Below are 26,905 nucleotides of genomic sequence, written 5' to 3' on the forward strand. Positions count from 1 at the left end.
ACTATCTTGCTTATGTAGATCCTGCCTGTCAGAGAGGCATACAGTAAACAGAGACAAGTGAGTAGGTGGAAGAACATTTTACCACTGTTTACACCAAATAAGAACATCCTTGGGGAGGCATTACCTGTGAAGGAGGCTCAGGTTCAATAAATTAAGCACAGCAGCAGAGCTTTGCGCAGATCCTTCAAGCAAGGATGAGAGATGATACAGATTGGGCTGAAGTATATCAGCCCCACTGAGGGGACCTTAACGAATTTCACTTTCGGAAAAAAAACACAAGTTCCAGAATGGATATCCTAAAGGACAGCAACTTGGCCATCGCACAAGGTAAAGAAGGCACCTTAAATGGTCATTTTCAATGAGCAAATATTAAAGCAACCTAGCAGAATCAAGTGAGTAAAGAGAAGGGGAAGCAGGGGTCCCTCCAGAATTTACATGCCTGTACTGAGTTGTCAAAGAGTGGTTTGAGAGCCTGACTGGCAGTCTATTCACTTAGAATAAACTATTGCATGGCAAGAAATTAAAGGAAATGACACATTGGTTTCTGCTTACTGCAGGTTTTTTTTTTTTTTTTGCATTGGCTGAGGGAAACTCAGATTTTATCTATTTTTAAGAGCTGCTGGGGCAACAGTTGTACCTCTGGTATACCTGCTTAGATGGTAGGAAGCTGTAGTCAAGATGTGACATGCTTCACCCAAATGTTCTGCCAAGAATGGAGCACCCCAGAACGTTTTGCAATTTTAGAAAAGTCTGTGACTTGAAGGACAATGGAAAATACACACATGTGCATGCTTGCAGTCTGTTTATCAATACTTTCTTTTGTATGCAAGTAAAGCATTAACAATATGTGGAATAGCCCCAATCATAAGAGCCATGGTGGCACAGGGGTTAGAATGCAGTATTGCAGGCTAATTCTGCTGACTACTCAGCTTTCCATCCTTCCTAGGTTAGTAAAATGAGGACCCAGATCATTGAGGGCATTATGTTGACCAGTGGTGAAATGTAAAATTTGTTACCACCGGTTCTGTGGGTGTGGCTTGGTGGTGGTGGTGGGGGTAATGTGACTGGGTGGGCATGGCCAACTTTTTTTTTTTTTTTACTTTTAAAAGCATTTTTTTCTACAACCTCTGAAGAGGTTGTAAAAGAAAATGCTTTTAAAAGGCTCTGACGATCCCAGCTGAGTTGCCTGATCATCAGAGGCTTTTTTTTTCTTTTAAAAGCATATTTTCGGCTGAAGAAAAAATGCTTTTAAAAGTAAAAAAAAAAAAGCCTCTGATGATTGCGTGGCTCAGCTGGGCATGGGGGTGGGCACGGATTTCTGCTACCAGTTCTCTGAGCCATCCACCGTCATCGCTACCAGATCGGGCGATCTGGTACGAACCGGAAGCATTTCACCCCTGATGCTGACTCTAAACATCTTAGAGAGTCCTGTAAAGCACTATGAAGCAGTGTATCAGTCTAAGAGCTATTGCTATTATAAAGCAAAAAACTCAGTATTTTTTAAAAAAACATTATAACATTATACTGACAAATGAAAATTATAAAGCAGGGTTTCGGAAAGAGTTTAAACCAGACATGTCCAACCCACAGTCCATGGATAGCTAGTAATGTGGTCTTATAAAATTGTAATAAAGCTGTAAAAAATAAAGTTTGTTATTTATATATATTTCTATTACATATTTTATATGTGGTCCAAAACAATTCCTCTTCATTCAGTGCATCCCAGACAAACCCAAAGATTGACACCTAGTTTAACCAAATGTTTGAGAAATAATGTTGATGATGGATAAGTCTGTAGCTAGTTGAAAGAAGAAAGTTGTAACTAATTCCAATGATGATTGTCATACACTAGGGTTAATATCTGGGCTACACCACGTTGTTTCTCTACCACTGAATTCTGATGAAATGAGCCACACTATTTGTTGCCCAATAATATTCATACTTTTTAAACTTGCCATAAGCAAAAAAATCATTACCATGTTTGGGGCAGCATGAACAGTAAATCTAAATGTGGGGGGAAATATATTTATCCCAGTTTTTCCTTGAAGCTATGATAACTTTTAAAAGTTTTTTAAAAAAGATATGATAGAATAGAATAGAATAGAATAGAATAGAATAGAATAGAATAGAATAGAATAGAATAGAATAGAATAGAATAGAATAGAATAAACAGAGTTGGAAGGGATCTTGGAGGTCTTCTAGTCCAACCCCCTGCCCAGGCAGGAAACCCTACAGCACTTCAGACAAATGGTTATCCAACATCTTCTTAAAAATAGTTCTTGACTTAAAAGAGTTCATTTAATGACTGATTGATGTTACAATGACATTGAAAAAAGTGACTTAGGACTGTTTTTCACACTTAAAACTGTTGCATCATCCCCTTGGTCACATTATCAACATTCATATTCTTGGCAATTGACTCATATTTGTGACCGTTGCAGTGTTCTGGGGTCATGTGATAATCTTTTGTGACCTTCTGTCAAGCAAGGTCAATGGAGAAACCAGATTCGCGTAATTATCGTCTTAAGAACTGCAGTGATTCACTTAAGAAGAAAGGTCATAAAATGTGGCAAAATCCACTTAACAATTGTCTCACTTAGCAACAGAAACTTTTGGGCTCAATTGTGGTCCAAAGTTGAAGACTACTTGTATATTGTTGCTGGTATTTTTAGAATTTCATGTTTCTTCTGCCTAAATGTTTATTCACCTTTCCTCATGTTATTATATGGAAGTGGCCAACTTCCAAGCGGGATGAAGCTTCAGTAGCAGCTTAGCTGGGGCCCATTTTCCTTTACTAGAAACTGTTGGTGTTCCTTGAGATGAGGTTGTTATTATTTCACTTTATATCCAATCTTTCTGACCACTGAGTTCAACATATATGCAGGCTCAATATAATAGGAAAGTTCCCAGGATTAATCTTATCAATCATTCTCAAAGTATTCAGTCCAGTCTAAGCTTCCCCACTTTGTCTTCATTCTCCAGAGATCCCAAGCCTATTTAGTATTATGGTGAACTCATAGAAAGCATTCAGCTAATCTCTATTTTCTGTAAAGCCTAAAAGCTTTGGTGCTTACAGCAAACCCTATGGCAAGCCATGTTGTACCAGCAAATCCTGATAGTGTAGTAGGCCAATAATATAGAATCTGAAGGTATTTCCCCAAACCTGGGTTGAGTCAAATGGAACAGGAAGAGGCAAGGTGTGGCAGCCAGTCTATTCAGTAGAGTAGAGTAGAGTAGAGTAGAGTAGAGTAGAGTAGAGTAGAGTAGAGTAGAGTAGAGTAGAGAATAGAAATAGAAATAGAAATAGAAATAGAAATAGAAATAGAATAGAACAGAACAGAACAGAACAGAACAGAACAGAACAGAACAGAACAGAATAGAATAGAATAGAATAGAATAGAATTCTTTATTGGCCAAGTGTGATTGCACACACAAGGAATTTGTCTCCGATGCATAAGCTCATAGTATACATATAAACAACAAGTAATGAGTCATAGGTCATAAATCTTAGTTACAACCATTAATCATAAATTACAAACAACAACTGAATGTTGCAGATACATTGGAATGAGGGGAAATCTTGTTTTCAAGAGGCAAAGAGGAAGCTCTTATTTTGAGCGAAGAGCAAATTCAATAGAAATTTAAGCATAGCGGCACTCAAAATTAACTCACTTTCTCCTTTTCTTCCTTCTAGAGCAGACGGTCTTTTTGCTTGATAAATACCAGCCCCTCTCATTCCTTCTTGTTTAGTGAGATAAAAGTAATCTCTGCCAAGTCTTTATTTCTTCTTAACCAATGAAATACAACAATAGTTATAAATTGCTCATGGTCAGGTCTTGGGAGGCATTGCTCTTGTGTAACTCAACTGCTATATCTATAGAAAGAACCCCTATATTTTAAAATTATAGAGATGGAGTCCTTTTAGCCAACCCCAAACCCATCCTAATACATTTCGTAACAAAGTTTTGGGCTTTTGAAGAAGTGGACTGTAATCCATGAAAGGTTGTACATGAGAATGCATTTGTATAGCCTTCTAAATATTCCTGGAGCAGCATTCCCAGGAGATTCAGGCACCATGGCCAATATTATTATAAGGGATGATGGAAAGTGAACTTCTACAATGCCCGGAGGTGCGTATGTTGGTTATGCTGTGCTAAACTAATTAATGTGACTGAATATTCTGAGAGATTTTATTTTATTTTTTATTTATGAGAGATGTTAGACACACGTAGGTTATACAGTAGGCAATGCCAGAAACTTTCCTTTCCAACATATTTCACAATGTACAAGGTTTGTCAGCCAAATGGGGTCACAAAGAACTTTGGAAAGTAAAGAGCTCAGCAATTATTCATTCCTGACCCGGTCTTCTCTTTCTGGAGTTTATTGCACATTTAGTGTAAGCCAGTTAACCTAACACGGTTAGAATAAACAGATCCAATACACAGAAGTGCAGATATTGCAGAATGTAATGTTCTTTGAGCAAATGAATAATAGTGTTTCTCATCCCATTACCAAGAAAACTGCGAGGACTTATCCAGGCAATTGCCAGGAGTCAGTGCAGTTTCCAAGGTAAATCACACGCTTACCCTGGTAGCTTAGATTTTTAAAGTGGTCACAGCTTTTTAACAATGGCCCATGTTTTCCTCCAGGGGGAGCACAATGATAACTGAGAAGCTAAACATGCCACCAGCATATAACATCAAGCCTTTTTGTTTGCTTTAATGCAGGGATGCTTGGTTTAGTCTTTCAAAAGATTCAGGTGATCAAATAAATGCATGTTATGATGGTCTAATGCTACAGTGGTTTTTCCCTGGCACAATTTACACACCCACCCACCCCCATACCAAGGCTGATGACATCCTCTCCAAACTGCTTTGTCCTAGGGTTCTGGATAAGATATTTTCCTATCCCGTGTAGCAGCTGTTTGTTCTTAAGAACTTCTATATAGATATTCAATACCCCCCAAGCCTCTGCTTCCTTGCTCTTTTAGCTTCCTTGCCCTCCTCTGCTGCTTTTCTAAGTCTATTGCTTTCCATTTTCTCGGATTAGAGTTTAGTTCTCCATCCCCCCACCCCCCCATGAGTGGTATTGGCACTGAAGATTGGAATTAATCAAGTTCAGAAACTGTTTCCCCAGAATTTTTAATAATAACTGCAGATTCATCTTGCTAACGCTTAGCATTCTGTTAACACATGTTATAACACTCTTGCATTATTAAGTTGTGCTGCAGAGAAACCACAGAAATAGAAGGCATTCACGGATGTCAGCTGCTCCGGCTGAGTGTTGGAAATGAAGAGTAGCAAGTGAGAATCAAATGTAAAACTCATCTGGAAGATTCAGATGATTATCTTGTAATGATTGCTTTAATTATAAATATCAAATTTCAAATATGCGCATTCTATCCCTCTACACCGTAGGAAGTTCCGCTTTCAGCCAAGTCATAGTTTTCTGATTTTTTCTTTCTTTCTTTCTTTCCATGATTCTAATCTGATCCTCAGCTTTGTCCACCAGCTGGATGATGTTATTTTCATGAAAGCTGATGGATATTACTTTACAGGATTCAAAATAGATTCCCAATTACCAAGAACATTGGCAGCAGTTGACAGTTACGCACAACTGCCATAATAGGTTCATCAACAAGTCCTATACATTCACTACAAAGTTATCAATCCTGAGCAAATACTTTTGCACTTGATTGTTATTTGCTCATCTTTTCCTCTCTCCACCCCCACCCTCCAAGCACTTTTCCTTCCCACCCCCACCCTACCCCCCCACCCAAGCACTGTGTTTGTATAGCTGACACTAATAGCTCTGTACTGGCATTTCTATTTTGGTAGTTTTCCTCCTCGGCAGTACAACAGTAATGTAACAATGCTATAAATTGCTAAAGCACAGGTGTTAACTGAACACTAAACATTTGCATCACTTCATGGGTAGCTTTCATGAAGAACTCTGGAAAAACAATTCTCAACTCTTAGCAAATGGAAAGTTACAAGATTAAGCCCTTGTTTACAACAAAGAATGTCCCCCCAGTTCCAGGGCCTTGCAAATCAAACTAATATTGCATTCACAAACTTTTAGTTTCACCTTTAAATAATGTATAATATATCTTGCCAACTGTGTTTCCAACTTCTTTTACGGATGGAAAGAATAAATTTTACCAGATTATTACAAACTACATGTACTGTTTTGGGTATACTGTATTTTCCTTTTCATCTCTTATCATCTCACATATCTAATATCAGAGACTGACCTGGAACAATATTCATTTGAGGGGCAACATACTTCCATAAACAGTGCAAAAGGCAAGGGCATCTACTGTATATGCCACTGTTGGTGACAGTGGCTGTGTTCTAGCTATACTTCAAGAAAATCAAGATAAAGTACAAATCAAAATGAATGATGGCCACATCATTCAACCAGATTGAATAGACCTATCACCCCATTTTAATAATAAGAAACTGGGGAAAAAATTAGATGACATAAAATATGTACTGCACCATAAAAGACAGCCATTGTTCCTGTATATTCTGAGAAAGGGAGATTGGGTCATAAAAACTAAAGAAATCCAAGACTATTTGAAAAGCTGAAATGGAAAACTATAGATTTGCAAATCTCCTATTCTATTATACCAAATCTCCTTCCCCCCCCCCCCCAACAAATCAAAAAGTAAGGTTACTAATGCGATCAACACTACCTATGTTCATTATATTTATAAGGTTTAGTTAAATTTCCATCTGATATTTTCTATTGCAAGAAGCCCCAAACTCTATCTCAAGGAATCAACAGTTACTTTTGGATATTTTGTTCCACATGCAGAGTAGAGGACATAGTATATCTTGGCTCAATAGAGGATCATCATCTGCCTGCTTGCCTGCCTAGCTGCTCCCAGATCCTTAGCGTTCCTAGGAAAAACGAAAATGATTTGTCTGGCTTGCTTGATTTCCCCAATGCTTCAAATATCTTTTGTGAAACCTGTCTCTAGAACTTGGATACCGTATTATCAGGGTCACCTTTCGAGATAGACCAGACCAGGAAAACAACTCCAAAAGTCCATGTTTATTGAGATTGGCTGTAGCAACAGAATCCTGAAAGCCTGACTGCATTTTCCCTCCCTCCCTCCCTCCCTCCCTCCCTCCCTCCCTCCCTCCCGTCTATATCCCAGGGAGCCAGTCTGAGTCTCTTCCTAATGTTTTGCTTCTTTCTTAGATCTAAAGGATATTTTTACAGGTTGTTGTAACCATGTCTGCATAGTTTCTCCAAAAATGTCGCTGTGGTGGTTGATTATTTCATGGGAACAGTCCATTCCCACTGCTATTTGCTGCACGTTAAAGACAGGATTTTATTTAACTATTTGTTTATTTTAAAGATTTGTATCATCATGCATCTTCAAAGGCAACTCTGGGTATCTTACAACAATAATAAAACTACAGAAACATAAAAACCATAGAAACATAAAACCATTCAACAACCATACCAAGGCACCCTCTCTGCACCCCAGTGTCTGGTCTTGAGCCAGGTCTTGATAGCCTTCTGGAGCCTGCCAAATTGCAGTGGGAGGATAATGGGGTAGTCACAGAAAAGGAACACATGGCAACATTTTAGAGAAAGGACATAGCTCAACATATCTACCCTCTCCACTCTGGTACAACAAGCAATTCTCACAGGAAGAAGCAGTCTCACAAATAACTTGATCTCGTGTCATGTAGCACTTTAAAGGTGACAACCAATACCTTGAATTGCACCCAGAAGGTATCTGGGAGCCAGGGCAGATCACACTTCAGAAGTATAGCATGGGCAAACTTAGAAGAGCCTAGCCCTATTCACACTGATATATTCTGGACCAGTATTAGCTTCCTGGTGATCTTCAAGGGAAGCCCCATCTAGAGCACTTCCCAGGAGATCTTGGTTTCAAATTCAGAATGAGTTTAAGCTCCTTGCCAGTGTTACTTAAAGGACTTGGCAACGTATGCAGGAGATTACATATTTTCTTAGATGTTCCATTCCCAGATTATCCCTCTCCCTTCTTCCCCTTTCTTTCTGCTGACACTCTCTCATCTTTCTTCTCCTTCTCTGTGCCTAGCACACTCTGTTCTCTTCCCATAACTCAAAGAGAACAATATTCCATGGCTCTTTTCTTTCATGTCTTTAACTTTTAAAAAATTTGGGCATTGCAGAGTGAAATTACAGCACCTCTGTTTCTCTAGAAAGCAACTGAGGGAGTAGATAGGGAGAAGGAGGAAGAAGAAATGGGAGGGACAAGAGACTGATGCAAAAAGATACAAGGACTTCCAAAGTGGGAAGACTTTGGGTTATGTGCAGTCCTAATAGCACCAACTTTTTTTCTACTGGATAATATAGCTATAAAATAATTTCCTACCTCCTGTTGTCTTCATTCTCTGTCAGGGAACATGTGCTTGTGCCTGTCCTTGTAGTGTCTGAATTTCTGCAGTGCTCAGAACAGTCCAGAGCTAAGTTACAGTGAACTGTTTCACTGTAATCTAAAATGTTTGTGCATGGAAAGCTTCATCTTCTGAAGCATCTTGAGAATCTAGTGACTACACAGGTATTTGCTATGTTGACTGATGCCATATCAGGATAACAAAATACTATTTTATAGCCATTTTGAGAAATATATAATGATTATTCGTTAGATAAATAAATCCTTATTTTAAAAATTATTGCATCGTATTTAGTATTTAACCCTACCATAGTGTAAATCTTCTATTGCCCTACCCTTCAGTTCCTAACATTGATAAAACCAACTACCTATTGAATGAAATGGAAGCTTAAGAGCAAATGGCAAATTGCTGTTTATCAGTTTAAGTGCTACTTGTTCAAAAGTTGGAGAAAAACAACAATGCTGGTTTCCCCCCCCTATACTTGTCAAGCAGCATTAAGCAAGCTGTCAAATAGTAGATAAATTGCACTGAACATAATGTCTTTATTCTACAGAGACAGTTAATCCAATTAAAGAACCTGTGCAAATCATTGCCGAGGCTGGGACATGGGATAGTAATTCAGCTTCCTACCTAGGCTGCAGTATATTTGTGGACCAGAGCAAAATCCCCAAACTGAATGATCATCAGGACTCTCACGAGCAGTTCCTTGGCAAGTCTAGGAAAGAGCTGAAGAAGCTAGCAAGGGAAGGATTTTGGGCTGGAAGCCATACCCTAAGAGCAAAAGCTTACCAGCACATTATCCAAGATATACCATGCCGGCTAATGACTCCTGATGCCTTTGTCTACCAAGATGTGGCCAGCAAGTTATTTGGAAACCAGAGTGAAGGTTTTGATCCCTTACCTGAATTTCTGTCAGGAAGCATCATGCCCGAATACTGCCTCACTCCAGAAGGGATAACGGCTTTGAAGAAAATACTTATCTGCATTTCCAGTCTCTACCCTGAGATTACTTACTGTCCTTTGCTCCCAGCTGTGACTGCTCTGGTGCTCCATTACAGCCAAGATGAGGCCCAATGCTTTGAGCTTACTTGCCGATTCCTCTACTCCAAGGCTCCCCACACCACCTACATAGACCAGTCCTTCCTGGCTCACAAGGCCTCCTGTATGACCTTCGGGGACTTAGCCAATAAGCACTGCCCAGCTGCTCATCAACTGATAGCAAGTTCATCAGACATCTTTGAGGTGTACTCTGAGTGGCTGGTGTGGCTTTTTGATGATCTTCCCTTTAATTATGTCATTCGCATCTTTGATGTGTATCTCTTGGAAGGGCAAAAAGTCCTTTACCGCATTGCTCTGGCACTGCTGAAGCAATACCGTCTCTTCATGACCTCAAGAGGACAAGAGGTGGTTGACATCAAGGGAAGTTTGCAGGCTTTCCTGTGGGACATTCAGGAAAACTTGGTGGCTGACAAGCTTTTAGAGAAAGCATTTGGCATCCGGCTTTTTTCCCGCAAAGAAATCTGGCTTCTTCAAATGGCTAACCGGAAGGCTCTGGTGGATAAAGGAGTAACAATGGTGCATCACAGGTATAAGAACCTTGTTTACTATATTTTGGGCATGACATAACATTTCCAGTTACAAAATGCTAGACAATACAACTCTAAATGACTGCAGGACCTACCTAATTAGAATAACTCATGCAAAGTATTTTCTGCCCATCCTATCAATCACAGTAAAATATGCCTTCACCTACAGAGAGATTCTAGACCACAACATGCCATAATCCATCTGCTCTAAGCAATGAGTTTATAGAACTCATAATATACATATATTGGTTAATCCTGCCAGTAGATAGTACTGGTCAGATATGCATGCACCTTTTTAAAAAAATACAATAAACAAATTTGGGCCATGTTAGATTTATACCAGCTTTGAAAAAAGTGTAGAAATAAGCATAAGGATACATCAATAATAGCCCTGAAAGCAAATTGGTTTAAATCTCCGTGTGTTTTAACAATCTACCATTGAGATCTACCATTTACTGTATGGTTTAAGCCTTACGGTGCTTTATATTTCTCTGAGATATATTAGAATTTAAGAGTAGGATTTTGTTTTAGCCAAACTTCATTGCTTTATCTGAATGATAAAACATGGACTTCCAAAGCCCATTCCTGACAGCAGATATTTTCACAAAAGAACAAACAGAACTAATATCAAGGTCAGACCCCAAGGCTTCAGGATTTGCCCCACACAAAGGTGGAATGTTGCTTCCAGAATCTCTCCAGTAATTGCAATTGAATAATCAACCTAACTGTATTTAGTTAATAACTGGAAGAATGATATTTAAAAATTCCCTATAAGCTAAGACTCTCCACACTCTGAGTGCTCGCTGATGAACCCATCACCAATAGTAACATTCTTAGCCTGTTTCTGATTTTATTCTTATTTTATTTCTAATATGTTTTATTTTGAATATTGGTCTGTGAGTGCAATAAATTATATTTAATTGATGAGTTTGTTCTTGTCCTGCCCCACTTTTCTCCTGGTCTTGTCCACATTTTGGAGTATGGCTGCCAGCATGCCGTTAATGGACAAGTGGCCTGAAAAAGTTGGAGGAGGCACCAACATTATAGAGGACTCCATATGCCTTTTAGGTTGGTGTTCCCTCTTTTGAATGGGATGATACATATGCTGGGCAGTTTCCCAGATAAATGAAATGGACATTTCTATCAATAATATTGGCAAGATTTGCCGTACTTAAAATCACGTCTAATATCAGATTCACATCAAATCATGAAACTTAAAGACCCTGAAGTTTTGTAAACTTAAATAAACTTAGTTTCAGAGCTGAGGACAATAGATTGTCTAAGGAAGGTTGTCTAGTTTATACATGTATTGTAGGATATACAGTATGTCTTTGTGTTGGGGGCGGGGGGGGGAGGAAAGTATTTCTAATATGAAATCCTTTCATTAAAAGAGTCTTTCTTTGTTTTTCCTTTGAAAAGTCCAGTTGCCTTTTGAAAAAGCATCTTTGGGACAACCATAGCCTGGATGACTGAGTATCTCCATAAACATTAAATAGCGAACAACTCTCTTTTAAGACAAATCTGGTTTGAAGAGTAAAGGATATCTTATGTTTCACTCAAAGTATAAAATTCTACCCTGAAGGAATATGTAGATGTAAATGTAAAAAGAATAAGGAAAGCTGAGGACCAGTAGATCACATGACAATCTTTGCTCTAAAATAAGTCCCAGAGTTTATGTCCATTGTGTGTCCTGTACCATTGCAATTCCAGGGTGTAATATAATCAGCAGCTATTCCTGCTTGATAATTGTTTGCAAAGAGTGCCCTCTCTATGTGAAAAGTCGATCTCTTTGGAATTATAGTTTGATTAGAGCCTCCCTTTTCTTTTCCCGTTGCACAGACAACCATTCCACCTCATTGTGAATGCACATAATTTTAATTCCACCATTGTTAAAGCTCAAGAAATGCGCATTGTGTGGTCCTGGATCCCAGAACGATTTTCTTTATACCCACCTGTTCTTTTATTCTCAACTTCTGAAAATGGATACAGTTTGCAAAGGTAAGGGCGATATTTTCATAGTATTAAGCAAAATATGACACTTATTAAGGCAAATAATAAAGTGTACGGAGCTATAAAAGTTTATACCAATTAAAGAATTAGCACAAGAAACTGAATAGAATATTAGAAACAAGAGCATTTTATTTTTACAAAGTGATAGCTTTGGCAGTTACAAAGATTATAAAATTTCCACATTCAAAGTGGTCAAAATCAAAGAAACCATATTGAAGCTTAGTTTAGTATTCTAATGTGGTCAGTAGACTGATTTGCTTTTTAAAAAAGTCATTTTGAACAATATTTATTCATACAGTCCATTTAAGTGCTTATGATACTGACACTACAATTGGTCTTGGCATAGCTGAGAATTCCACATAATTACCTAAGGACGAATACAGTGTACAGTGTTCACAATGAATGGACATGGCATTTCTAGACCTTCATTAAAAAAAACACTTGGGAAGCTTGCTATGAAAAAACTTAAAGACTGAGCAAACATTCAGAATAAGAACTATGGTTTATGCACCTTCCTTAAGCTCAAATGAGGGCTAAGGATCTTGCAATTCTTAAATGCCACCCTCTTTTGCTGCTGACTCCAGTATTTGAAAGTTCTTGATCTTTTCTTGGAAAGGTTTGGGATTCTGCCATAGCTGAAAAACTGGGAAAGTGGGAGAGAGTCTTAATCCAATCTTTTAGGTACAAAAGCACAGAAAAGGATGTCAAGGTGACTAATTCATTATATTTCGGCATTCCTAGTGTAGTGTTGTTGGACCTCTAAGCATGTTTATTAAGGCTGCTTAGTGCTTCAGGATCAATAGCAATAGCAATTGTGCTTTACAGCCCTCTCTAAGCAATTTACAGAGTCAGCATCTTGCCCCCAACAATCTGGATCCTCATTTTACCAACATCAGAAGGATTGAAGGCTGAGTCAACCTTGAGCCTGGTGAGATTCAAACTGCTGAATTGCAGGCAGCCGGCAGTCAGCAGAAGTAGCCCGCAGTACTGAATTTTAACTACTGCACCACCATAGCACAACCTTCAGTGCTTCAGAGCATGCAGGTGCACGAATACAATATTAGCCTGCAGCGTTTTAGACTGTTGTCCACCCACCCCCAACAATCTTGTGATGACTTAAAGGTTTTGCAGGGAGGTACTATATTCACACTCCCTTGAGTTCTAAATCATTTTATAAAGATAACATCCAAAGTGCTGCACAGCCTTAGTGCCTATCCCATCTCTGTTCACTAAACAAATAATCAACTCTTGTGGGCTCAGTGTGGGCTATGAAACCTCCAAGCAATATGCTTCCCAATTTGGATATTTGCTCATCAGAAGCAATTTCCATGTAGAGTGCTCAGACAGTAGCATAGGTAAATTTCTCTGGAAATGTACCCTTTGGCAGAAGATGCAATTAGAAAGCTGCCACTGAAATCAGTATCTTGTTGCTTTCTTTTGAATGATCCTAATCAGCACACATTCAGGACAAATGGCAGGGGGGGGAGGACACCAGAGAAAATGCAGGGGTAGGATCTTTAAAATTTCACGCACTTTGGAACTTTCAAGTCTGAAAAATATAACATTAGAAGACACATGAGGAGGCGGGGGTGTTGTGAAGTATTTTTGAAAACAAGTAATACTGAGATTTATCACAACCGGATCTTCAGGTATTAGGCATTCTTCAAAACCTTAACTAGGCAGTCTTCCTAGATAGGAGTACTATAGCTCCCAAAATTTCTGAAAAGCATCACATTAGAGAAAAGAAATTTAAGATGCCAAAAAAGAAAAGCTCAAGAAGGTGATTACCTTGGAGCATGTACTATTTATTTAATAGCTTTACTCTTCTCCAATTATAAAGTCTCCCAGAATGGCTTATATAAGCTTAGTAAAATCAAAATCTTCTCTAATTTCAGCTTTCAGGTCTAGAACAGATCTGTCTAAGAGGTAGAGAGAAAGAAAAGAGGAAGGAAGAAGCAAATCAAGGCCAAACTTCTTAAACCAGCATATTCTTGCTATGATTAGTTTCAAATTGAAATACTCGGGAAATGGCAACTGTCAGATAAGGGCAGGAAGGAGCTGATGGAACGGAATCTCTCCTCAGAGCTTATAGAATAAATTTCTCTCTTTAGCCTTATGGGAGGGACCTTTCCTATGATTAGATTCTTATGAAGTAATACTTCAGTCAAAGAAATTTAACTGAAGAACCCCTTTGAGGCAAACTCCACAAAGCAGCTCCTCACTTTTAGGCATATATTGGACCTGACAAGCCATGAGGAAATAGCCTTTTTCCTGATGTTCAGCAATCTTCTGCAAAAGTAAATCTCCACCAGAGTGAAGTAGCTCACCCTTACTCCTCTTGATTGCTGATATCAAAGCAAAAACTCTTGCTTCTTCACAAGAAACCACTAACTTGAAACAAATCATTCCAGAGATCATAATAGAGGATGGCTCCATAGAGTGAAATGGTGCTGTTTTACACAGGCCTACCTCTTATTCTGCCATTCAGAATGGAGCCTGCTAGGAAGAGGGCAGAAGCCATTGAATGAATCGACATTTGCAGTGCTTTGGAGGTGGCTGAAGGCCTGGTAATGTTAGAAGACCCATTTATATGTGATTAATGTTTTGGACTGTCCCCATGCCGGCTCCTAGGATCTGGTCTGTAGTTCATATAACCAACTAGCTATTTAATCATTGGGGTTGGGGGAGGTGCCTTCAGCTGTATTCTAGCCACTTTCCTATAAATATTTTCAAAATAGAAGGGAAATATTTGAAAATCCATGTACATTGGGGAAGATGAATGTGATTAGACATCCTTAATAGTGTGAACATTATAGCTTGGAGTATCTAACAGCCAAGGTGCACCTACATTGAAAGTATCACTCTTCTTACAACCACAATTAAACTGCCTGATTCCAACCCAGGAATCTGTGTCAGGATCCAGCATGTGCCATGGAAATTATGACGCATTCAGGTTTTATGTGAGCAATTGCTTGCTTCACTGAGCAGAAATTATAGCTTCCAAATGTCTGCTTTGCAGTTATTATACAATATGGAACAAAATTATCTCATTATTGTTTATACTGTAGATGTATGTAATGTGATTTTGAAATCTTTTTGCTATATTTTGTTGCTTTCCTCTTTTTCTTTTTTTCTTTTTGGAAGTTGCCCAGAATCACCTTGGTCGAATTGGGTGGCCACATAAAAGTTTTAAATAAAGAAAAGAATATTGGTGGGACTGAAGGAATGGTTGGGCTTTATGGATTTAACATAATAATGACTTGTTGGCAGTCATTACCAGTTGCTATTCCTCCAGGCATTTTATGTGGTCATGTCAAACACAAAAAACAAGAGGTGCTCAAACAAACTTCTCTGGAAATCCAAAAAAAGGTTTTATGCAAACAATCCTCATTCAGTGACCATTTGCAGTCATGTTGGCAATGAAATGAAAAAGTAACACCACGATGGCACAGTGGTTAGAATGCAGTACTGCAGGCAAGTTTTGCTGACTGTCGGCTGCCTGCAATTTGGCAGATTGAATCAAATTGTTGGGGGCAATATTCTGACTCTGTAAACTTAGAGAGGGCTGTAAATATCTGCCGGAACCACTTCCAAATATTATCTTGTTTCCCAGGACTTAAATAATGTCCCAGCCCCTTTGTCTAAGGTTCTTGCATATTTTCCTGTCCCTTTCTCCTGATCCTTTAAATCGTTGCTCTGAGAATTCCACAAAGAGTTTAAAAACAGTAGAATGGCATATTTAGAAACTATATAGAAAAAAATACACTGTTATTAAAAGTTATAAAAAGAACATAAAAACTAAGACAAATAAAGAGGGGGGAGGGAGGGAGGGAGGGAGGAAGGGAAGAAGGAAGGAAGGAAGGAAGGAAGGAAGGAAGGAAGGAAGGAAGGAAGGAAGGAAGGTGCAGAAACAAAAGGTAAAAAGAAATAGAAGCTTCTGATATCTATCAGAATCTTCAATTCAGATATCTATCAGAACTGTTTTTTTTTTTTTTTGCTTTGCAGCAAATATAAATACAATTACAAAATTATCTCTTATTCAATGATTACAAAAAAAGCTCACTTTTTTCTATTATCAAGTGGGGTTTTTTTTTTCTAATCATCAAAATCACAGGACATAAGTTCATTTTTTCCCTCTACTCATACAAAAAGTCTTTAAGGAATTTTCAATCAGCCTTAAATATAAATATTGAGGGTTTTTTCGCTGATCAAAGAAGTTAATTTAGCAACCTCTGCAACTTCCATCATCTTTATCACCCATTCCTAATGGTTATGGATATATTTAGAAGATTTACAGCAGAAAATTATCTGCATGAAAAATGGAATTTGTTCTACTGAAAACACGTTCGATAAGTACATGTTTCTGTGACAACGTAAAACATGTGAGGTAACTATACAATTTCTATTTCAGAGTCTGTCTGGTTTCCATCTTGTTGTTTTTCTCGCTCCAGGCTTATTAATAAAGCACTAAGAATAACATGCTCCACTGTTCAAGCCATCCCCATCTCAATGCCATCAAGGAATTGCTTTCCCAGCCATTAGCAGGGGACTCATTTCATCCCATTTCTTTTGCTTCCGACAGGTTTTATTCCTGCTGTGAAGGCTATGAGCCAACTTTACTGTTGTTAAAAAACACACTGGGAGAAGTAAGTGATTTAGTTCTGAATATCTCAAATAATTCTGGTGTAGAGGGATCTTCCATCTTTGGGGCTATAATAAAACAGAAACCATCCAAAGCCATATGCAGCAAGTGTATTCTGGGTTAAAAAACAAAATTATGTGCTTAAATCACAAACATGCATTCATTTACTTCTATGTAAAAAGGATGCCCAACTCTCTCAAAAGTCTACATGTTAAGTCTTATTACATCAGGAGTATTTTTTTGAAAGAATGCTGATGATGGAGGTTAAGTAGATTTCTGAGAGCCTAATGGAGGTTGGAGGAAAGACAAGGACTGAAGAAAAAATAGGGGGCTTTATAAAACAACCAGGAAGGCTTCACATAGGACCATTTATTGTTGTTCCAAAAATAAAACATATTGGTTGCCAAAAAAAAAAGGGGGGGGGAACCATTTAATCAATATAAACAAATGAATGAATATGTTTCTGTCAGAGACACTTTCAAAGGTAATATTCAAAAAACAAAAAATGGGGGGGGAACCATTTAATCAATACAAACAAATGAATGAATATGTTTCTATCAGAGACACTTTCAAAGGTAATAATTTGTACATTGAATACCTATTTCTTGCCTGATGAGGAGGAAGGGGAAGCATTCCGAGGGTTGCCTTGCCAAGTTTGCCACCAACTGTGAATGCCAACTGCTCAATAGTAAATTGCAGGCAATTTCCTATATGACACACATTTCTTTTTGCTCACAGTTTTTTATGGAGAGGTGTACATCTCAGTCTCAAATACACACTTAGGAGCATTAACACCTGGACAGGTTTTAAGTTGCTTCCAGGCCCTAAATTTACAGGATGAACATCATGCTGGGCTACTAAGAATAGAGTGTTTCAGATAAAGAGCTGCATCTCTGAACATTCTCTCCAGTGAGCATTGCCTGACATCCTCTTGGATTGTGATGGTGGCGAATATCTGTAACTCGGGGATAGGATGAGGATGGAGGTTCTTTCTCTGAGCTTCTGGATTGGTTTCCAAATGTTTCATTGCCAAGCTAGGTAACATATTCAGTGGCATGTAGGGGATGTCAGTGTCAGTGTCTATTTTTAAAGGCTTTGTATGGTCAGTAGGTCTTGTGATGCAGAGGTCACGTCAGGTGAGGGTTTCATCCATTGTTCCTTGTCTGGCCTTCAGATGCCTTGGAAAATAGCCTGACCCCTTCCTCTCTGTGACAGCCCCTCAAATATTGGAACACTGCTATCATGTCACCCCCGGTCCTTTTCTTCACTAGACTAGCCATGCCCAGTTCTTGCAATCATTCTTCATGTTTTAGCCTCTAGTGCCCTAATCATTTTTGTTGCTCTTATCTGCACTCTTTGTAAAGTCTCAACAACTTTTTTATAGTGTGGTGACCAAAACTGGATTCTAGGTGTGATCTTACTAAGGCTTTATAGAGTGGTATTAGTACCTAACATGATCTTGATTCAATCCCTCTGTGGATTGTGATGGGTCTTGTGAGGGTCTTCATCTTCGCTGAAGATGTTACCCAGCCTAGTAATGAAATATTTGGAAACCAACCCACAAGTTTGGAGAATGAACCTTCACTTTCATCCTCTTGGATGCAAGAGAAAGATCTGATTTTGGTTTGCGAGACTTTTCATTTCCAGTGTTATTTTGTGCTTCTATATTCAAGTACTTGAGTATTTCTAATCTTTGGTTATGCATTTTACTGATTACATTTTAGCCTTTGTTGCCTGGAATTGTATGTATTCCTTTACTATGATAGTCGCACTGGAAGCACAAGTACTTATGAGGCTTAAAACTTCAATGGATGAACTTATTCAAAACTGCTCCCCTAAACCTGTATACATCAAATGGGGATACGGTAGCCTCGTCCCTAATGATCTGCTCCAGGGTACCCTCATAAAGTAATTGGAAGATGATAATCACATGTTCTTAAACTACATCTTCACATTGCTTGGTTACCCCATCTTTTCACTGGATGTTTTGAATACAGTAAGAGTTTAAGTGGTCTTCTGTGATCATTCATTTTCTTGAGTCTTTTTGATTATCAGGAAACCTTATGCAGTTGCTCACATCTTCCTCCCATTCAGGTATGTGGAGCATTTCTTTCCTCTGACTGGAATGAAAGGAAAAAACGGGGAGGAACAACAAGCTTCTTTGGCACAGGAGAATGCTTTATTTTTACAGTAAGTTTAACTTCTTCCATAGCAATAGCAATAGCAATAGCAATAGCATGTAGACTTATACAATGCCCCATAGTGCTTCACAGCACTCTCAAAGTGGTATATACAGTCAATATGTTGCCCCAAACAGTCTGGGTCCTGATTTTATTGATCTCAGAAGGATGGAAGGCTGAATCAACCTCAAGCCCCATCAGGATCAACCTCTAGGCTGTGGGCAGAGTTTGTCTGCAATACTGCATTCTAACCACTGCCCCACCAGGGCTCCCTGGTGGAGAATATAACCCTCCAACCGGGGTGGGATTCAAAAATTTTAGCAACCGGTTCTCTGCCTGGTTGCTGGGTGGCTGTGGGCATGGTGGACATGGTCTACTCAGCCTCCTGCACTACGGTGGGGGGTGGGGTATTTTCACCCTCCCCAAGCTCTGGAGGCTTTCCTCGAGCCTCTGGGAGGGCTAAAACAGCCTCCCCCGGGCTCCAGAGGCTCTCCAAAAGCCGGAAATGGGCCTGTTTCCGGACTTTCAGAACTTCTGGGAGGCCCGTTTTTTGCCCTCCCAGAGCCTCCACACGGGCACTGCACTTACCTGGCATCCAAAATGGGCTGCATAGAGACTCCTGGGAGGGGCAGGGCAGGCAGTGCCAGACATTCCTTGCAACTACCGGTTCAGCAAACCAGATGTAAAATTAGCATCCAGTTTGCTCAAACTGGTTCAAACCGGCAGAATCCCACCCCTGCCTCCAACCTAAGGGTATGATGAAAATTAGAAAATAGAGCTTGTTATGTATTGTAATTAGTTACTGAAATCTAGTGCTGAAGTCTTCACTGTGGTCTGCTGTTTAAGCGGGAGAACTGCTTTAAACTGATTGGTTGCCCGGCTGACAGCCTCCTATAAAAGGAGTGCTGTCAGCCAGATTATTTTGCTGGTTGTTTCACTGTGTTAAATAAAAAGTTGTAGCTGAAGATCACTCCGTGTCTTTCCATTCAATCCAAAATCTAACACTGGTGACGAGGATAGGATTTAATGGAATTAAAGACCAAAAAAAGAGCTGATCACTGTACCAGCAAAGAGTTGAATGTCGGAGACAGAGCTCATATGCATTTTGGGGCTTCAGAGGAATTCTACATCTGCAAAGAATGAAAACTGTCGTATTATTCCAAAAGAAAACCTATGTCCCTGAATGCCTTCTCAAAAGATGGGAGCCCTTCTCCCAACATTACTTCATTGAATGTTTTTCTACAGTCACTTCCAGTGAAATGCAGCATGGTACATGTTCTGTATCCTCCCCAATGTGCATAGAAATTGCTTGGTCCATTTCACTAACTGCTAACCTAGTTGATTCTCCTGAATCTATAATACCTGATAATTCTTCCTCCTCACAACGTACTAACATTCCAACTTTGAAACAGGCCCTTCTGACCAGCTTAATACAAAATTTAAATATTAACTAAAATTGTAACTGCATACAAATATAAAGGGAAAAAGGCAATTCTATTTTTTTGGGGGGGGGAGGCTGATCTGTGCTCTCTTCTTTCTGGGAAAAGGTCCCCTTCACTCTCCCTAAAGAGTCATTCTCTGCCTAAGTCTGCCATTTGCTGATATCAAGATCTTAACCAAAATCTGTTGTGTGATGAGGCCAGATCATAACAAAACAAGAAAACAATATTTTTGAATGGTGTTTTCAACAGCAAGGAGAACAAGGGATATGTAGTGATGCAAAGTTGGAATTTTTGGATAAAATAAAATGGGTTACTTTATGTATTTGATAATTCCAAATCACACCATAGCATACCATCAATGTGTGGATGGGACTTAAGTGCAATTTGCAGCCTGTGGATCTCTACGTTAGAGCTTCCTATCCCTGCGCAGTCCTTGCCAAATGTACTGAATAGTCATAGCTAGGATATCTGTTAGGGTTTTTCTTAATCTAATACAGATCATAGGCAGAAAGACTGCGTTTGTTTTTTTTTTTTTTTCTACAAAAACTGCTTTATTATTCAAAATTAAACTCCTATTCCTTACTTGTAACCTTAATGCTAATTGTATGCTTGTTTCTAGTTTCCCATCTTTCTGAATCTACAGGCTTCCCATTACTATAAATGTATAGCAATGGGATGATTTTATCCTAATTTATACACTCTTAGCTCTAAGTTCTACCTCGATGTTCCTACTTCTATGTTTATAGCACTATGTTTCCCTTCAGCTCTAGGTCTTCAGCTCTTGAAGCCAGCTCCAGTCCCTTGCGTGTAAAAACCATTTTCTCTTCATGGATTTTGTTGTGCTTTTCTCTCCCCCAGCTCTTACAGTCCTCTCTTTCTGAACCTGGTTTGTAGTCATGCTCGGGCTTGTAGACACTGATCAGGCTCTTTTCCTTCTCCGTCTCTTAGCTGATCTTGCAGGGCCAAGAATTAGTTTTATTTTGCTTGAAGACCACTGCTATGGTGCTCTCCTTTGTGTTGGAGGCTTCTCTTTCCCACTTTTCTGATGTCTTTCTGGTTTGAGTTCTTTTTAGCTAATGTACCCTTGTACCCTTGTTGGATTTCGGTTCTGACTCCAGAAATCTTCTCTAATTAAGGAGAGGATAGGGCTGTTTTAACCTTCCTTCCCAGGCTACACTAAGACTCTGGATCCACAGAGGGAAAAGAAAGGCCTGTTTATTCCGGGTGGTGAGTTCCAAAATATCCGTGATTGATATTGTCTTTTCTTAAAAGGTGCATCCTAAAATGGAACGATATGAATGGGTCTTCATCAAGAAGCCAGAACAAGCTAAAGCTCTACCTTGTCCCCAACGCCAGCGTTCTCCATCTCCCTTTTCTTTGGAGAGGCCCAGAACAACCAGCTCAAATCATCTCACTGTACCAAAATTAGAAACAATTAAATACCGTCTCTCTCCCTTCCTGGCAATTAGACACTTCAAGTTGCCCTCCAAAACAGCCTCCATGTTTATGTCTGGAAGCCAGGAAGGAATTGTCATAGGTAATTATGCAAATAAACATTGTGGATAATCTGTAAAGCTAAGCACTATACACTTTTCTGGTGCCCCAATCCCCAAATCAAATGTTATTTTGGTGCTGCTTATTTAACATATAAATTCAACCACAGCGGAGCTGGGATGATCATAACCTACATATATTTTGGGGTAGGAAAAGAACATATAGGAGAATGTCAATATGGTAGAAGGTCATGATGAACTTTTGGCAAGGTTGTCCTACCAAAGCATACGAAGGAGAAACATTCATATGGAACCCGTTATATCATCATCATGATGACCATCATGACCATCATTATCATCACCATCATCATCATTTCAACATACTAACAAGTGGGAGTTGCAATAAAACCCTTTGTTCCAGGAGTATTGCTACGTTTTCTCTCCCCCCACCCTTCTGTTTTCTCTTTTCTTTCTTCCTTAATCTGTCACTTTCAAATCCACCTGTCTCCTCTGTGCATCTTGCTCTTGACTACTTTTCTCACTCCTCCACACTATCTCACATGCTTGGCCTTGTTTCTTCCTTCTTACTCCTAGCTCTTGCTTCCACCTACTCCCCTTCATCTAGTGTTGAACCAGCATGTCTGTCTCGAAATCTAAACATAGCTAATATTGTGAATTACTTGGCTGACTTCTGGTTGTTTTAAATACTTCTAATTTTTTTCTCTCCTACTCTCATCTTACTCTTTGCTTATAAATTTACCAGCAGACCCTACCTGAATTCAGCATTAGAGGAAGTGAAAGAAAATTAAGACCTTTTCCATAAATGAGAGCAATACAAATGTTCTCTGGGGCATGAATGCAAAACCTCTCTCTCAATGTGGCTCCTACTCCAAAGGAAATGAGGCAAGCTGTTGTTGTTGGGGTTTTTTTTAGGTGCTTGGTGATTTCTTATTGGCTGGAACTTACACCTTGTCTCACCTTGCAGAGCTTAAGATTCTCTTTCTTGGCAAATGACAATGTGCTACCATGCTTTACCTGCTCTCTCCTGCAGTTTCACTAAATGCTGGCTTTTTTTTTTTTTAATTTGATTTATATGCCGCCCTTCTCCGAAGACTCAGGGCGGCTTACAATGTGCTCAGCAATAGCCTTCATCCTTTTTTGTATATATTTATACAAAGTCAGCTTATTGCCCCCACAACTGGGTCCTCATTTCACCTACCTTAGAAAGGATGGAAGGCTGAGTCAACCTTGAGCCTTGGCGAGATTCGAACCCTGCAGTAATTGCAGGCAGCTGGTCTTAATAAGCTTAATAACAGGGTGCCTTAAACCCCTGTACTACCAAGGCTTTGCCATGCTGCCTCTCATTCAACAGCCTGTCTGTTTCCCTTGGTGTGGAAAGTAACTGTGGGAAGGGAGTAGCTAAGAAGGAGATGATTCTGGATGGAGAGAGCTCTGGTCAGTTCAAGGAGAGGAAGGTGAAACACTTGCTGGGCATCACATGGTGGCATGAAATTATTGTTTACGGTAGGGTCAGCATAAACTCTAGTCACATGAAAGAGGTTTATCTCAAGCCACATACAATTTGAATTTTCAAATAGAAAAGAAGTTGAGAAACACAATTCAGTGAGAATTAATTAAGTTCAGTCTTTTCTGTAAGAAGTGGATTGCTTTAGAGTGTCAGTAAAAACTGAAGCTGCTAACCAGTATATGGCACTGAGATCTGATTACATCAGCCGGAAAGATCAGGGCCCAACATCAGTTATTTTATGAGTTCAATTCATTAATTGGCTCTAGCTTTTAAAGTTCCAAATGACCCTGGATCTGGCTAACTACAGAGCAACTGGTTTAGTTAGCTGCAGAATAGGCTTGAAAGAAGGTGCTCAGAAGGGCATCTCATCGTCTTGCAATTCCCCTAAGTTGTACTCATAGGTCATATTAAGCCACAGTATGATTTAGTTAGCTTTGATGAACCTGCCCGGCTGTAGCTGATTATGAATACTGTTCCTAACTGCGAAAGATAGCTACATCTCTTGAGTTTTAAAATTCATTTTCAAGCCATTTTTAAAAACTTGGCTTTGTAATTCGACCATTGTTTTACCATTTTCAGACAATTATATAAGTTGTGTTATTTTTATTTATTGTTGGTGAGTTCTTCATAGAAAGATGGTACATAGATAGCTATAGATAATTACAGATATATAAGAGGAAAAGGATTGTTTTTTTGTGTTAAGGATTTTAATTAGTTGAAATCCTTAACCAAAGCATGAAGACATTGTTCACTGATATCAGACAAAACCTAAGGAATGGAAGACAATGCACACATACACACACACACACACACCAACTACCTAGTATGGATGGAAGAATAAACCTTTGTGGCTTATATTCACCAAATAAGCCTATTATGTACCTTGCAGAATAAGCCCTGATCTAGACAAGAATTTTGGGCTCATTGATGATGTAGCCCTGATGGTCATTGATCAGCGTGTTCTGCAGTACACATAGCAAGAGAATACCGTGCTGTTCATGACAGCCACAAGGAAGCAACAGTACATGTACTATATTAGCAAAGATAGAACATAGAGCATAAAACAATAGAGTTGGAAGGGACATTGGAGGTCTAGTCCAATTCCTTGCTCAAGCAAGAAACCCTATATCATTTCAGATAAATGGTTCTCCAGTCTCTTTTTGAAAGCCTTCAGTGATGGAGCACCTACAACTTCTGAAGGCAAGTTAATTGCTCTCACTGTTAGGAAATTTCTCCTTAGTTTAGGTCGCTTCTCTCCTGGTTAGTTTCCAACCATTCTTTCGTGTCTTGCCATTTGATGCTTTGGAAAATAATCTGCCCCCCTCATCTTTGTAAGAGCCCCTCAGATATTGTAAGAGTGCTATCATGTCCCCCCTCCAGTCCTTCTTTTCACTAGACTAGACATACCTATCTATGTCTAGTCTAATTTATGTCTAAAATTGTCATTTTAAAGACATTTTTCATGTATCTATAAAGTCATCATTTTCCATGATGATATCAAAACTGTATCATGTCTAGTATAACAACACACCCATCTTCAATTCAAGTCAGAAACTGTTTAGACGCAAGTAACAGGGAAAGAGACCAGGGGCAGTATCTAAAAGCTCTGTTCCATAAGGTGGTGAGGAACATTTCTTAACCAATCATGTTTTTTTTTTTCTTAGGGGGAGGCGGAGGCCAAGCTCTGTATGTTGATGCTAATCTGAATCATGGAAGAACAGAACACTGTGAAACTTTTGACAACCCACCTCTCTGCCAACAAAACTTCCAGGTCCAGCTACTAGAAGTTTGGGGATTTCAAAACTCTTGAGTTTCCTTTTCCTCCATATGATGGACATATTTCACTGAGATTCCTTTCCAAAGCACTGCATGACATCAGGTGATGACTGAGAGATGGACATCTAAGCAGCAGGAATAGATCTTTAAATATTTTGGGTAGTTGCCCATTAATACAGTCTTTTTGGCCAGAATCTTTGGAGCATAACAAAATATATTGGATGATTTACATTTAAGTTTAACTGTTCTGCTTTGACTTTGGAAAGGATTAATTTTGAAAAAAAAAAGTATGGAATTCCCATTGTTCGTATGCCTGCTTATTCTGCTTATTAAATGATGTATGAAGCCAGAGATTATCCAAGAATGTTAATATGTGGTTGGAATGTGCAGAAATGGTCCTACGAGAGAATTAAAGAAGAGCTGAATTCAGGTATCAAATTGGCAGAACAGTACCAAGATATTCAGGTAGTCCTCAATTTACGACCACAATTGAGCCCAAAATTTATGTTGCTAAGTGAGAAATTTGTCAAGTGAGTTTTGCAACTTTTCTTGCCACATTTGTTAAGTGAATCACTGCAGTTGCTAAATCAGTAACACGGTTGTTAAGTGAATCTGGTTTCCCCATTGACTTTGCTTGTCAGAAGGTAGCAAAAGGTGATCACATGACCTTGGGACACTGCAACCGTACGTAATTGTGAGTCAGTTATCAAGGATCCGAATGTAAATCATGTGACCATGGGGATGCTGCAACGGTCATAAGTGGGAAAAATGGTCATAAGTCACTTTTTTCAGTGCAGTTGTAACTTTGAATGGTCACTAAGTGAACTGTTGTAAGTCAAGAACTACCTGTATCATACTTTGGCAACTGCTGCTCATTGAAACTAACAGAGTAAAGGAAAGGGAGACCAATAGTAGCAGAATTGATTTTAGTTTTGTTTCTATCTCCTTCATTAGCAACCATGAAGATACTTGAGCACTGCGGTACAATTCTAGCAATGGGAACATTATTAGAACATTTCCAATATTTCCTCAAGGGTTCACTTTTACACTGGGTGCAAAGTGACCCTAGGAAATAAGGTACAGTGGCATTATTATGATATATACCTTTTATGAACTTGTTCTGCACACTTGTGCAACCCTGAATCCAGTGGTGGGTTTCAAAAATTTTTACTACTGGTTCTGTGTGCGTGGCTTGGTGGGCATGGCATGGCTTGGTGGGCGTTGCAGAGGAAGGATACTGTAAAATCTCCATTCCCACCCCACTCCAGGGGAAGGATACTGTAAAATCTCTATTCCCACCCCACTCCAGGGGAAGGTTACTGCAAAATCGCCATTTTCTCCCAATCAGCTGGGATTTGGGAGGCAGAGAATAGATGGGGGCGGGGCCAGTCAGAATTGTTATTACCGGTTCTCTGAACTACTCAAAATTTCCACTACTGGTTCTCCAGAACTGGTCAGAACCTGCTGAAACCCACCTCTGTCTGAATCTGTGCTTTACACTCAAGTGGACGAGTTAAGATCTTATCCCTCTTGTCACAGCAAGACTTCAGAATACTTTGAAGGTGCCAGAGAAGCTCTTACAAAGGAACTAAGACATCCAACTGAATGGGCTATTTTTAGACTACACGCTTTTATCGGCATGGCCCCTGAGCATCGCATCTGGCATGTACTACATTAAGAAATGTCAGGAAAAGATTTCCTGTAAAAAAAAGAATAGAATTTTCCTTTCATGAGTTAATGCTTTTACATTAGAGACACAAACAGCACAGCCTGTCTGCCCAATTCACCTGCTTTAAAGATGAAAGAAAGTAAAATTGTCTTTGGCCTTTGGGTCTGCCAGTCATTC

General features: G+C 39.2%; 1 protein-coding gene across 1 annotated transcript; it reads left to right on the plus strand.

Annotated features, from left to right (window-relative positions):
- The first annotated feature begins 287 nt into the window (after positions 1-287).
- On the plus strand, positions 288-25,093 carry LOC139310334 (TBC1 domain family member 24-like). The gene is made up of 8 exons (XM_070934492.1): positions 288-327; positions 8,956-9,988; positions 11,828-11,986; positions 16,581-16,644; positions 18,735-18,830; positions 21,535-21,799; positions 24,421-24,483; positions 24,948-25,093. Exons 1-8 carry the CDS (start codon positions 288-290, stop codon positions 25,091-25,093), a joined length of 1,866 nt encoding a protein of 621 aa, XP_070790593.1.
- Positions 25,094-26,905: the final 1,812 nt, after the last annotated feature.

Source organism: Pituophis catenifer, unplaced genomic scaffold, assembly GCF_029215685.1.
Source record: "Pituophis catenifer annectens isolate HBS135680 unplaced genomic scaffold, rPitCat1.0.hap2 SCAF_2, whole genome shotgun sequence".
NCBI classification, from domain to species: Eukaryota; Metazoa; Chordata; class Lepidosauria; order Squamata; family Colubridae; genus Pituophis; species Pituophis catenifer.

Coding starts and splice junctions, on each gene's coding strand:
- LOC139310334 (XM_070934492.1), top strand. CDS start 288: ATGGATATCCTAAAGGACAGCAACTTGGCCATCGCACAAG. Junction 328..8,955: donor CAACTTGGCCATCGCACAAG/GTAAAGAAGGCA, acceptor TTTATTCTACAG/AGACAGTTAATCCAATTAAA. Junction 18,831..21,534: donor GAGAATGCTTTATTTTTACA/GTAAGTTTAACT, acceptor TTTTCTTAAAAG/GTGCATCCTAAAATGGAACG.